Here is a 15,464-nt window from a genome sequence, read left to right as displayed (position 1 = left end):
CTTAGGATATATTTTTAGAAGTTAAATTTATAAATTAAAGATCTTATATATTTTTAAGGTTTTTGATCCAGATCACCAAATTGTACTCCTAAAAGATACAATCTAATTACATCCCTCCAGTATCTCACACCTGACAAAATTTTGTAGAATGAAAATTATTTTATCTTGATAATCTTAATGATAGATTCAGTGGCAGAACTAACAATAACCTGATCACATTCGCTGATTCTAATGATGAGGTAGTGAATAGTCTGTAATTCAGGAATAAATTGAGAATTCAAAGGAGAAAATAGCACTATAGAAGAAGGAGGCAGCCCTACAGGGTAAGTTCAAGACAGAAACACAGAGAGTAAAATACAAACCACACAAGACTAAGGGAAGAAAGGATCAACGTGTACGGCTTCAAAGTAAAACAGACTTATTTCTGCATTTCCACATCTGCTAACTTCTAGACTATTTTCATTTTTAAAATCATAAAAATAATAAAAATTAACCTTTAAGCTATAATAAAAGAGATTTTTTGAAATATCAAAGAATTTGAATTGTTTAGAAAGGGTATATAAATTTGTGTACAATAAATAAAGTATTTTATGAGATGATGCTGACAAAAATGCTCCTTCTGGAACAAGTCTAGAAAAACAAGTAAAGAGAGAGGATAAATTATCTCAGCCTAAATGAGAAAAATAGACTAGGCTACTAAGAACAGGTGTGTAATCTCCATTCTAACAAAGAGACCTGCAAGCAATATGTAGACTTGGCTCTTATTTTGTATACAGGGGAGTAGAATTTTCTGATATCTTTCTTAACTAAATTATAGGCTTTTTGATATCTTATATTAGTGGTCTATTGCTTCACAATGCTTAATAAGGGATTAATTGTTCAATTATAGTTTCTGATAATAAATTCCCTAATGATTCCATATATTTCTTATTTTAGATATATGCCACAAATGTAAGTATTAGTTTCCACTGTGTTTATTAACCTGGGCTATGAAAAAGTTAATTTATGTGGAATGATAATTTGTCTAAAGTTTTACTAAATTTAATTTTCACATCTATTAAGGAACATAAACATAGACTCAGATTCAGATGAGAATTACATTTACTTATCACTTAGTGCCATATGAACGTTTCATAACTTTTATAAGATGTCATTACTATGGAGACAGTCATAGTGATATTCCCACATTTGTATCATCTGTATCATTTGCCTCATACATAGATATAAAAAAGGCTCAATAATTATTTTGAAGTTAACATGAATGAATGAATGAATGAATTATAATAAAAAATCAATATGGATATAAGCCAAGAAAAAAATGCATGCTTTTAGCATTGCTCTGCTCTCATGTAAGGCATAAAGATAGTGGCACGTAACTAGAGTCTGCTAAATTCACAGCTACTGTTAGTGTACCCCTCACTGCGTCCATACCATTTAGATAGATAGGATTGAAGCATGCCATAATTTTCAAGATAAGCAGAAAACTAAGAGCACTACAAGGGAAAAAGAACTCTCTTCACTCTGTGGGAGTACCCGTGTCTAGATGGCAAGTGACCCATTGGCCAGCTGGACTAGGATCATGGATATAGTCCCCCTTATTCACTTGAGTATAAAGCATGTGTCCAGGATTAGATTTTAAGCTCCCGGAGGTAGGGAAGGGGAGAAAAGGGGAAGCAATGTTTGTTTGGTAAAATGGTCAATTAATTCTGGATCTTTACTTCCCAACCAATGGGAGAGGGACCACAATCCCACTAAAGTAGAATAGATGTTCTTTCTTCCTTTCTTCCTTCCTCCCTTCATTCTATTCTTCCTTCCTCCTTTCATTCTATTCTTCCTTTCTTTCTTTCATCAAAGGTGTATTACACTTCTAATATGTGTAAAGTATATACTAAGCACAGTGGTAAATGTAAGGAATACAGGCATTAATAAAACACAATCTCAATCCCTAAAGAGTTCACAACTTTCAGGCAGAAACAGATAGATAGATAAACAGGAATTAGCTATAATGTGAATAGAATAATGGCATCTGTTGTTTAGAAACAGTAGCTGATATTAATATTTGCTCATATTAATATTTGTCACAAGGTATTTATATGGTACTTTATACTTTACAAAAAGTTTTTAAACATTTCAGAGGACAGTGCTGTGTCAATAGTGCTAGAAATAATTCTGCTTATGAAAAAGAAACGATACAAAGTAAAACTTACCTTTCTTCCTCTACCTATAAAAAGAAAAGAATAAGTATGTTATTTTATGAAGAAACAGTTATTGAGAATCTGCTAATATTTACTTTTCTTCTGGAGTCACAATTTAACTTAAACAGATTACCCTATCACCAGTAGACAGAACTCAAAAGTAAGTTGATTTGGATCATTATGTCCATACAAAGCAAAATAATGCACCTTTTTAGAAAATTCTGGCATAATTTTAATATTCTTCACAACATTTATATAGCACGTAAAGTTCATTGAGTTAAAAAAATTGGCTATTAAAGTTATAATGGATTCTCTATTTTTGTGTCTTATACTTTTTATAAGTAAGGCCTTTCATTTATATGGTTCAAAAGTGAAAATGTATTAATAAAATGTAAAAAGCAAATATAGACTCATTTTTCTACCTTTTCCATACTGTCCTTCATCTGTCTGAATGTTTTATAGATCTTTAAATCTTAGAGATCTTTGTCTATCAGTAAATAGATTCTTTATTGTTTTCCATAAAATTTTACAGGATTCCATTGTATGAATCTACCATAATCAATTTAACTAACCTTCACTTTTCACCATGATAAACATTTGGATTGTTTCTAATCTTTTGCTATTATCAGGATATAATTTATCACCTAACCAGGACAATTTTAAGAATGAAAGTGAGTGCTATTTTTTATTTTGGTGAGAACATTGATATTATTTGGGGTTTCCTGGGCAAGCTGGAACAGATGGTTTTGTTAGCTATTACAAATAATACTGTAACGAATAATGTTTACATATATGACTACATGCAAGGATATCTGTAGGATAAATTCTCCAATGTCCTTTTTGAGTCAAAGTGTATAGACATTTGTGATTTGATAGATTTTACCAATATCCCTTCACAAAGGTTATACCACTTTATACTCCCACAATAATGCACATATTTCTCCACAGGCAAAACACAGTGAAATCCAGTGTGTTATCAAGCATTTTAATTTTGGCCAATCTAATAGGTGAAACATGTTAGCTCAGTGTAGTTTAATTCACATTTGAGAAAATTTGATAGTCTTGTCATATAGTGAGGAACCATGTTTATTTCCTTTTTTGAACTATCAGCTAATTCCTTTGCCTATATTTTGATTTGGTCATTGACATTTTAATTATTTATATCTAGGATCTCTTTACATGTAAAGGATATTAATTTTTTGTGAATTGAATTGCAATTTTTTACTGTACTCATTTTTTGTGTCATGAATATTTATTATTTTTATGCATTTTTATGGCTTCTACACTTTGAATCAAACTTAAGAAAGCCTTAAATATTTCAGGACTATAAAGAAATTATTCTAGGTTATCTTTGAAACCAACGAGATTTAATTTTTCTCCTTTAAATTCTTGATTTATTTGGAATTTTCCCTGGTGTAGGATGTATGATCATTATTCAACTTCATTTTTTTCCATATGACTGCCCAGCCATTCCAACAAGACTTATGAAATAATTTTTATTTTCCTCATTGCTAAAATGTCATTTTTATACATTCAAACTTACCATGTATATTTGGATCTACTTTAAGACTTTTTATTTTATTCCACTGAATTCTATTTATCCATATATCTAGACCACATTTTTAAACTAATCAGTCCCTTTAATATATTTTAATACTTTGCAGGGCTAGTCATCATTAAATTACTCTTCTTTCTAAGGGTTTGCTGCCTATTCTTTCTTGTTTACTCTATGTAAATTTGTATTTACCACATATTGAATTCTAAATGAAAGTGTGCTATGTTTTTATTGGGATCCTGTTAAAATTATTAATGACTTATGGAGAATTAATGTGTTTGTAACATTTAGTCTTTGTAACCAAGACCATAATAGGAGATTCAATCTTTTAAAGATTTTGATTAACTTAACATTTTAACGTTTTCTTTAGATTGATCTCATACATTTCATATTAAGTATCCTTAGGCATCTGTTGCTATTATAAATGAGATATATTTTATTCCAATTATTTATTCTATGATGTAATTGTTTATACATCATAAATTATTAATTTCTGCTTATAAATTTTGTACTTCCTTGCCTTAGTAAATTATATTATTTTTGCAGTATTTTTTCACTCAGTTTCCCTAAGTTTTGTAACTATACAGTTCTATTTTCTGCAAATGGATATTTTTGGTACCACTTTTCCAATTTATAAACCTCTGAATTTTTTCTTGTCTGTCTCTGTATTCAGGCACATTCAATACTGCTAAATGGCAGTGATGATAATGGATATTCATGTTCTATCTCTGTGTTCAGAGGGAATGCCTTTTGTATTAAGCATAATGAGGCTTTTAAGCTGAGATGTAACTATTTTATTATGTTAATATAATGTCCATTTATTACCAAGTTATTATCTTTATTAAGAATATTTACTGATTTTGTCAAATACATCTACGTCAATTATGGGGGAAAGCATATACTTTCTCTTTATAGATCTATTATGATCATAGTTTTGTTACTAGATTTCCTAATATTGAATTATTCTTTCACTTGTGGAATAATCTCTAATTTTTATGGATAATTATTATTTCAATATCCTAATAGATTTAATAATTTATTTAGCATTTTAAATAAATATAAGACCAGTCCATAGGGTTTTTATTTTGATACAACTGTTATTATTTTGGGTATCAATGATATACTTCTTTCATAGTAAAATTTCAAAAGTTTGCCTTCTCTTTCAGTGTTCAAAAAGAGTTTAAAAAGAATTAAAATTATCTGATTTTTTTAAACTTGCTTGGCACTACTGTGAAACTATCTGGACCTTCTGCATTTTGAGGATCTAGCTGCTTTACAAATTTTTCTGTTTCTTCTAAGGTATGTTATTTTATGTTCATTAAGTAATTTTCTCCTTATCATTTCCTATTGTAGGTTAATTTATTGTGTTGGTTTTTTTGTCGAACTATGTTTTGGATTCACATATTATTTCTACTGTATTTCAGTTTTCTCCCTTTTCACTCTCTGCTCTTTTCTTTATAAAGTTTTTTCTTTCACTTATTTTCAATTGATTTTGCTAATTCTTTTTAACTTTCTGATAATGGATACTAAATGTATATATTTTTTCTTTTTATTTCTATAAGGACAGAGCTATGACTTTTTATTATCTTTTTTAAAATAAAATGTTTCACTATATTTTTAAGAACTTTTGTTTTGGTTAGTGTTTTAGTCCTGATGTATAAAAATATTTATATGTTGGATCTACTATTTTAACTTTACATTATTCTTTTACGTTACTCTTAGATCTATATTTGTTTGGCCAGTTTCTATTAGTTCCACTACAGTGAGCAATGATAAAAATGACAGTTTCCTATTTCTTACATGTCTCACATCTAGCATTCAATTTTAAACAAAGAAATACCCTTTCTTAGCATTTATCTTTGCAGTGTTAAATGTGCTACTACCTTGTCTATGTGACTTGTCAGGTTCGAAAGATATTCTTTGACTTCTACCCTTAAAGACGAGTAATTAGCAAATTCACTCTAGTTCACACTTTCTTTTACCTTCCTCTTTCATTATATATTTGTCTTATAATTATTTTTATATTGTCAGAATCTATATTTACACTCCCATTTGTCACCCTAACTCACACTTTTAGTCTTTTTCTAGCGTTAAATATAATCAATGGTCACATAATTTCTTTAACAATTTCCCTAATTAACAGGTTTGTCTTGAATTTTTCCCATGATAGTTTCCTGAAGAAATTTATGTAATAGAAACAATATTCCTAGAGTTCTTGTGTGTTCAAAAATTTTTCTGTTGCTTTCATACTTGAAGGAAAGAATAGATTTATATTAATATTTAAACTTTAGTTCATATATTTCTTTCCTTGAGAAACATGTACATATTGCTCCACTGTCTTCCGGCATTGGAGAAATTTGTGACCAGTCTGAATATTTTTCTCTTTAGAAATAACTTGTTCTTTTTGTCTTACATTCCAAAGAATTCTTTCTTTGTCTCTTTAAGGCTTAATGACTTTTCTAAGTTACATATATCTCTATGTTGACTCTTCTGGGCAAATTTTTTCAGATGTGTGGATGCCATTTCAATATTGAAATTAGAGTTTTCTTTTCTTTCAGAAAAGTTTTCTTGTATTATATCATTATTTTTTCTGCTACACTGCTATTAAGTTCTTTTTTGGGGACTCTTCTTCAGTGATATCCTTACCAATCTTCTACATTTTTCCTAATTCTTTTTAAATTTTAATTTATTATTTTTCTCTTCTCATTTATACCATCTATATCCCTTGCTTTATGTTGTGCAACATCAGTTCTTCTTGTGTTCTTCCCTACTTCATCTTCATTTCTTTGTGATGGTTTTAGTTTTTCTTCTATATTTTACCTAGCCATTACTTTTCCCCCTGATTCATGGCCTTCTTTCCTAGAGACAATTCCTTTATTAAGTTCTATTTAGTTCATGGTAAAAGGATTGGCCAGAATTTTCCTCTGGTCTATGGCAACATATTTATTGGTGTGTTCTTTATCTCATAAATTTAACTGAATTCTCCTACCTTTTTTCTTATAGTATGTTTGTATAATGCTGCTGTCAGCTCCTTTTTCATTATTCGTCTTAGAACGTGTTTTTCACTTTCCTAGACCAGCTATCTGCATGAGGTTGTATATTTTGCTATGCTTTCTGATATCTGCCACCCTTCCCCCATTGTTTGCATTTACTACATACTTATCCCCACAGGTTTAATTTTATTGCATTCCAGGGTTTCTTTGAAGATTGTATCTGCTTTAGGTAGCCTTACATGTGTGTTGTTTTTAACTCTTCCTATCTTCCTTATCATGTTGCTAAAAATTGAGTTTAGGTATTTATTCAAAGCACATTCCTACTGTTGAAAGATATTCAAGAGGTAAGCTGCTGTCTAATGTTTCTGTGTATATACTATTGAGTATTTCATTATATTTGTTATTTTCAATGGAATTTCAAAAAAAATAAAGTATTGACATCTTGACAATGATGCATGCAAGTCTCATGATTGCTAAGACAAATAATCTGTAAGTTTAATATTATTAATCTTTCCTAGTTCATTAAAACAGATAAATATAAACTTGTTTCCCTTATATATAAATCTCTTTAACCCATGTACTTTTATCCAAATACGTAATCTCTGTTAAACGCAGATACATTTTCTACAAAAAATGTTAAAAACCAGTAATTTATATCATTCTTTTCTCCTGGAAATCCATTGTATTCTCTTACTTTATCTAGCCAACAAGAAAAAGCATTCTGCATTTATGAGCTGATTAATAGAGGGTGCTATGGGACTAAGTTAAAAATAATTACTCATTCCCTAAGGAAAAGTTGGCACCAAGGAAGATAAATGTGTTTTCTAGATCTTCTCTTGGGTGTTAACGGACTTCATAGAAAACCAAATATTATCTTGGCAGTACCCAACATGGAATTGGTAACAAATAACCATCTTAAGTGGCACAAGAAATTCTCAAATTAGACATAAACACTCAAAATTCAGCCCCAAATTCCTCTGACATTTAACAGGAAATTACTGTTTGCTTCTTTCTAACATTAGATAAAGGGAGTGAGCAGAAGTGTTAACCCCAAAAGCCACTGAAAAATCTGCTTAATTATTTTCTTGGGTTGCTGACCCCTGAGAGTGAAAAACACTGCAACTAAAAAGGTGAATCATTGAGTCAATTCTGAGTTGGCCCTAAACATTCTTACCAAAGTTGGTATTTCCACCTCCAGGTGTTTGTGAACAGACAGGACAGCATTCACCAGGAGGAGTTACAGGGTCAGCACAGTCGAGCACTTCCTGGCACTCTATCTTGTCACAAAGAATAGCTCCATTGTCACAGACACAGATCTGGCAAGGGGCAGGTTTCCAAATGTCCCTGTTTAAGTACATCTGGCCATTCTGAGTGCAGGCTATTTCTTCACCATATCCTTCTACAAACAGAAGAAAAACAAGAAGAAAAGAAAAGGAAGTTAGTAATCTGAAATTTTGGAATTTGGAAAATATTTAAGGTGAGTCATCATGTGGATTCTAAAAAAATTCTTGGCTATGAAGTAACCTCCCAAGGAGCCAAACACAAATGATCTTATTTCATTTAGTATTTACGTACAAAATTACATGTAATTCACCATGAAATGATTATCATACTTACCCTCACATAATAGGGGAAGGAAAAAAGGTGATCCAATGGAGGTATACTTTTTAACCAGAGAGTGATTCATACAAGATCTTATTTTTTAATGTATGAGGTATGAATGATCAAACATGACAATATCAGTAAGTAGGGATAAAAACATAGGAGAAAAAGAATAGTTCAAAAAAGAATATATAATTTTAGTATTTGGTGGATTCTATATGATTTTCAACTCACTGGAAACTCTGGATTAGTAAATGCCACAACAGGAAAAAATATCTATTCATATACCATAGAGTAAAACTTCAAAAAAGAAAAAAGTATACGGATTTATTAAAATTATTTTTAAATATAAAGTAAAAAAAGGCTGGGTGTGGTGGCTCACACCTGTAATCCTAGCACCTTGGGAGGCCAAGGTAGAAGGATTGCTTGAGGTCAGGAGTTCATGACCAGGCTGAGCAAGAGCAAGACCCTGTCTCTACAAAAAATAGAAAAATTAGCCAGGCGTAGTGTGTGCCTGTTGTCCCACCTACTCAGGAAGCTGAGGCAGGGAGACCACTTGAGTCTAGGAGTTTGAGGTTGCAGTGAGCTATGATGATGCCACTGCACTCTAGCCAGGGTGACAGAGAGAGATGCTGTTTCAAAAAAAAAAAAAAAATATATATATATATATATATACACACACATACATATATATATAGAAAGTAAACAAAAATAAAACCATGTCCTATTTCATGGAATAGATTCCCATTTGACATCCTAAACTAAAGGTGCTTATGAAACTGTAGCAGAAGTGCAAAACTTATACAGGTAATGAGTTAATGATCTTTACATCAAAATTAATTAAGGAAAGTCATAATCAAAACAATATAGTAAATTATTATACAATATTTTCCAAAATATTTTTCTATATTTAGATAAAAATTTAAGAAAGATTAGGAAAATATAGCATGCATGTGCACACATAGTAATGGTTCTATCATAGATTTATTATCAAGTAAGCATATATATTACATCTTTACCTTTGTGATTTTAGAAGAAAGAAAACCACAGTATTTTAACACATAATGTGGATCAAACAAATCACCCTTGCTTAAATCCTTCAGGAGCTTGCCAACTACTTAAATTCAAAACTCCTTCATAAAGGCTAAGGGATTTCCCTCCCAGTCCTCACACAACTTGATCCCTTTGCCTGTACTAACTCTCCCTCCTTCATCCCAGGCTCTCATGGCTTGCTAAATTTTCATCTGCCCCCAAAATTATTTTCTCCTGACCCTATAAAAATTAGTCTTCCTTTACCCAATTGCTATTTTTCACAGAACTCTTTGAAGAACTTATTCATTCGGCCATTTATTCATTCATTAAGTGTGTATTATGCAAGGCAATTGAAGACTTACTAAATATGAACAAATAGGCAAAAATCACTGCCCTCAGGAAATTTGTTACAACTAGTATTGATTTTTAAATTTTTATCTGTTTATTTTCTTACTTCCTCTACTAGACAGTAACTCCAGGGAAGTAAGGACTAGGTGTGTCCTATTTATCCTTATATTTCTAAAGCTTAATCCCATACCTTTCATAGAGCTGCCATTTATTTAGTAAATACTCATTGACTAGACAGATAAAATGAATGAATCTCAACTATGATTCATTAACTTAATGGCACAACATTAACTTTGTAAAACTAAAAATTAAAAAATGTATTTCTAATCTGTTTATGAAAGATTATCATTTGTCATATAAATATACCCAAATAAAAATGCAGAACTACAAATAAAAATTATTTTACTTTAGCATAAAGATATTACCAGAATCTACAGAGAACTCAAGCAAATCAACAAGAATAAAACAAACAATCCCATTAAAAAGTTGGCAAAAGACATGAACAGAAGCTTTTCAAAAGAAGATAGACAAATACCCAACAAACATATGAAAAAATGCTCAACATCACTAATCATCAGGGAAATGCAAATTAAAACCACAATAAGATATTGCCTTATCCCAGTTATAATGATTTTTATTAAAAAGTCCAAAAACAATAGATGCTGGTGTGAATGCAGAGAGAAAGGGACACTAATACACTATTGGTGGGACTGCAAATTAGTACAACCTCTATGGAAAACAGTATGGAGATTCCTCAAAGATCTAAAAGTAGACCTACCATTTGATCCAGCAATCCCACTGCTGGATATCTACCCAAGGGAAAAGAAGTCATTTTATTGAAAAGATACCTGTGCTCAAATGTTTATTGCAGCACAATTCACATTTGCAAAGATGTGGAATCAACCCAAGTGGCCATCAATTCATGAGTAGATTAATAAAATGTGGTGTATGTATACCATGGAATACTACTCAGCCATAAAAACAGATGAATTACTGTCTTTTGCAACAATTGGGATGGAACTGGAGACCATTATCCTAAATGAAATATATAAAGAACAGAAAAACAAATACCACATGTACTCGTGATTAAATTAGAACTAACCAATGAGCAGAGATGTGCACAGAGGGAAGTAAAACACAGTGGAAATCAAGCAGGAGCGAGGGAGGAGGAGGGGATGGGCGAAAACCTACCTAACAGGTACAATGAACACTATCTGGGTGATGGGCACACTTACAGCCCTGACTAAAGCATTACAAAAAATCCATGTAACCAGAAACTTTTGTACCCCTGTAATATTTTGAAATAAAAAAGATATTAATCCAAGAATTTACCTTATACAATTTTTGTCAATTATACCTCAATAAAGCCAGAAAAATAACATTTTCCTCACTTCTCTATGGAATACTTTGCTTCACATAGTCTTTCATCACAGGTATTTGGCAAATGGAAAACTGCTTTCAGAGTATAATACTACATTTTAATTGTTTGTGTGCTATTTTATAAAATGAGGACTAAGTTTCTAATCTGTTTTATCTCCATCAAAAGACTTTTATCACATAATACATAGCTAATCAACAAAATAATACTGGCTCTGTGTACATAGTGCTATTATAGTCATTTAAAACCAAGGATAAAATAGAACTCATGTTTTAAAATGCTTTTCTGCAAGACTATTTGAAAAAAAATGAGAAATGTGTCCAGCAAATAAACTGTGACTTTTAGATTTAAAAAATCAGTTTAAAACAATGTAGTTCCATGATGAACATTTTTCAAAGACAAAACCTGTGTAAAAATGAGCTTACATTCAGAGTCCATTGAACAATTCCATTAAGTAGATAAGTTAAGAATATCTCTGTTCATTAAGTTTTATGATTAAGAAGAATCACAATCCAACTATAAAGAATTAAATGCCATTGCTTGAGAATGATATGCAAGTCCAGTTGGCTTGTTTTTTCCTTTCCACACCCTGGGGGTGTTGAAATGTATTTACTGAGTGTTAAGTGTATATGTGCCTTGTACTTAATGTATAAAATTTTGAAAGCAGATGCGTTATGTCCTCAAAAATATATCTTATCATCATGGAATAGCATATATATGATATACATTATACATAAGATAACATAATATATATGTTATATATCTAATGGGGAGTGTTATAGTTGTTTATATAATAAATAAAATCTATTATGTAAATTATTACATAATATAGAAATTATATATACTAGTTTATGTATCATATAAGTCCTGAAGGAGATACAGAGAACAGGATGTCACTCCCTGAAGTTTTATAATAATATATAAATTATCATAATAAAATATATATTATCATTGAATACATATTATATAATATACAAGGATATATATCACTGATGAAATAATTCAATAGTTAGAAGTAAAGAACATGAAAAACAAACAAAAACAAGATAATATTAATAATGTTGTCATTAAAATGTCATTAAAATGTGTGAGAGACTCTTCAGAGGGTGACTTATCCTGTTCTCTGTGGCTCTCTTAGGGTGAGAATAAAAAGACATATTCTCTCGGTTCTAGATTAACATATAAGAAGAACAATTCCTTCCTGAAAGTTTAAGACAACCTGACCTCAACTCAAGCGGCAAAGAAGTGGGCCACTGTATTACTTTCTTTAAATGATAATGTTAAAAGTTAGTTTTATATTCTGAGTCACCACTGGTTCCTTTCTTCTGAGAATTTATAATTAAATTCAAGATGATGTGGAAAGTTAGTTGGAATGCTTTTAAATGGCAAGGAGATGAAAAACCACACTTGCTGCTAAACTGGGCCTTCTCTTCACTCAGACAAAAATCCATACACACCCCAGAGGGCTCAAAAACTCAGTCAACTCTCCTTGTTCATGTCTGAATGAAAGAAGAGTGGGCAGAAAATATAGGGTGTCTTGCAATTTTCATGTTTCTACATGGTAGTTGTGCACCGTATGGTTAGGTTGTCCCTTCTGTTTTCTGCATAGACGTTTACTTAAATGAAAAGAAAAGCAAAATTATAGCCAACTTGTTGAAAATTTTTGCAGTAAAGTTATAACATTTTATGAATGACAGTCTAATAAAAAATAATTAAATAAGAGTTTCCAAATGATATTCTAAAAAATTCAATCCTGTCCTCCTGACGCCTTTACCCAAATCATAAAATTAACCCAGGGTGATATCTAGGGCTGAGATCCAAGGCCCGTAAGTTTAAAAATTATGTTTCTTAAAGTAATCAGGTAAACAAATATTTTTATACAATCTGAAATAGAACTCCAAAACTGTAATTTTGCATTACTTGTATTTTTTTCCTATTTATGTTTCTTTAACTTTCTTAAAATTAAGGAGAGAGGGAGAAATCTCATAATATTGTCACTATTTTATAATTTTCATGGTGTTTTCATTTCCAAAATTTTTATCACCCAAGCTACAAGATTCTTTTACCCTTACCAAATGTTCCAACAAATTGAATCCATTGTGAAGTCATTCCCACAAAAGTGATAGCACTGATATATCAGAGAGATGAGATGTATTTTATCTGACCACATTTTATTTGAAATCAACTCAAGTGTCTTATGTTTCTCATATATCCTTATAGATTTCTCATAAATCTTATCTGCTTTTAAATTTAGTTGTAAGAATTCAGTTCTTAATCACTAGATGGCAGACCAAATCCACTATCTTATTATAATAGACAATTAGAAACTAACTTATCAGAACTTCTGCTTGCCAGCTATAGGCCATGCCCTCATCCACATTCCTTTGTATAATTAATTATACATCTACAAAAAAAAAAAAAGCCTCCATAGAAACAGCTGTGTTGAAACCTTTTGACTGCCCAAGAGAGATATGGTTCTATTTGTATTTTACATTATTGGGATCTACTTAAGAACTTTGAAAAATATATGAAATAAAAGTCTTTAAAACTATGCTGGATTTTCTCTAGCCATTAATTAAAGTTCTTCCTTACAGAAATAATGTAGAGTGGCCACTAGTTACAAAAAGTTTATTGATACAAGTATTTGTTCAGATCATTTTCCCCCCCAGACTTTCTCACCTCCTTGGTAGACAGAACTGTGTTCATCTCAACAATCTTCACACTCAATGTCATATATAATTAGTCTTTGATAAATGTATTTATAACATGGATAATGCATACATGAATGAAAAAGGAAGGAACTAGTTCACTGATATGCCTATGAAAAAGATAACACCTGTAGCTATCTTTCCTCCTTTCCTAATCTTTCCAGAGAAGATGTGCACTTAGGACTCCTATTTTGAATGAAAGGGAAATGGGTCACTTGGCAGTTCTTACCAAGTATGTCCCTGACATCCAGACCTCTGTGTGGCCAGCAAGGAAGAAGACTATGTCAGTCACAGCAGCTCATGTTTTAGAACAATCTTCAGAAAGCTACAGCAACCCTTTAGCCTTCTTGACCCAGCTGATGTAGGGCCCTTCTGGGGTTGTGAAGGTCTCTAGACTAACATTTACAGTTTCTCTGACTGTAAATGTCTTCAAAAGACTGTAATCACGGCACTGTCAGCTATGCCCTCATGAAGTGGGCAGAGACTGCCTTGTGGGACAAAGGAGGCAGCAACAAAGCAGGCACATGTGTCCCTACTGACCAAACTACAGATGCTGCCCTTAGCCATGCTCAGCACAGCCCAGCTGCTGGACTGGGTTCCAGAGAGACTTCCAAGGAAATCCCTCCCTTCCTTTTACTCTCAGGCACTGTTTATCATCATAAGGGGAAGACAAAGAGGGAAAGCTTTCAATTCCTCCTTTAGACTCTGCTGAGTAAATGCCAACAATTCCACATTTATCATTTCTCTTTCCTTATCCAATTCCCAAAGTTAGGTACATATGAAACCACCAGGGATAGTTGAGGGGGATCTATTACATACTTTGACAATTTTTTTCCATCTCAGCCTCAAATTCTATGGGATGAAGGGTGGGTAAGTGAGTATGAAGCAGGCCTGTGGGGTTTTATGATCTTCTGTTCTTTAATTCAGTACAGACTTTCACTTTCCAACGAACTCCCTGAATCTAAATGTTTTTAGGATAATTATCCAAATTATTACTTTTTTGTGCCTTCCCCATCTCTTTCATTGTACTAGCTGCACAAGAGAGTAAGCACCCAATGATTATTTGAGCTGAGTTAAATTTCTTTCTATTCTACTAAGGATAATCATGTTTTATATTCTAAAGCAATATAATTACAATGAATTTTGAACAATTTTCTTGAAACCTGAGAAAGTAAAAAGGAGACAACTTACATACAGTATTTCAATGCAGCATAAAAATGAAAAACAAGTTTAGATAAACTCTCTTTGAAGGTGGTTAGTTTCTTCAATGCAACCATTAAACATTTTTCAATTTCATATGCAAAGGCTTTTCATTTAACTAGTAAAACTGCTGTTTTTACTTTACTTAAAATAGAAAAAATAAGAAGGAAAAACTCCTAAGTTAGGGACCACTTAAGTTTTTTTCCATGTATCATTAGGAAATCTAAATGATTGTGGCCAAAATGTGAAACTAAAACTACACATATTGCACATGCAATGCTCATCTACAATTCTGTCTGGAAGACCAACTTTCAGTCTGCTAATGCATTTGACATAGATTTTTTTTTCCCAAACACATGGCTCAAAATGTTAAATAATTATAAAAACACCACAAAGAGAATTGAGCCTGCCTTATAATCTACACATTAGAAATTTCAGCAGTAATTTCTATAG

At 31.5% G+C, this 15,464-nt stretch overlaps 1 protein-coding gene across 1 annotated transcript in view; it reads right to left on the bottom strand.

Moving 5' to 3' along the window:
• The window catches only part of COL5A2 (collagen type V alpha 2 chain), a 143,674-nt gene that overhangs the window by 66,121 nt on the left and 62,089 nt on the right, over positions 1–15,464 (bottom strand). The window contains exons 2-3 of the mRNA XM_069491244.1: positions 7,918–8,142; positions 2,208–2,221 (exon numbers count right to left, since the gene is read on the bottom strand). Of these exons, the coding sequence (XP_069347345.1) occupies positions 2,208–2,221; positions 7,918–8,142 (239 nt within the window). The remainder of the gene's footprint in view (positions 1–2,207; positions 2,222–7,917; positions 8,143–15,464) is intronic.

This window comes from Eulemur rufifrons, chromosome 1 (assembly GCF_041146395.1).
Source record: "Eulemur rufifrons isolate Redbay chromosome 1, OSU_ERuf_1, whole genome shotgun sequence".
Lineage (NCBI taxonomy): Eukaryota > Metazoa > Chordata > Mammalia > Primates > Lemuridae > Eulemur > Eulemur rufifrons.
The sequence above is the reverse complement of the archived record's forward strand: the minus strand, read 5'-3'. Positions and strand labels throughout refer to the sequence as shown.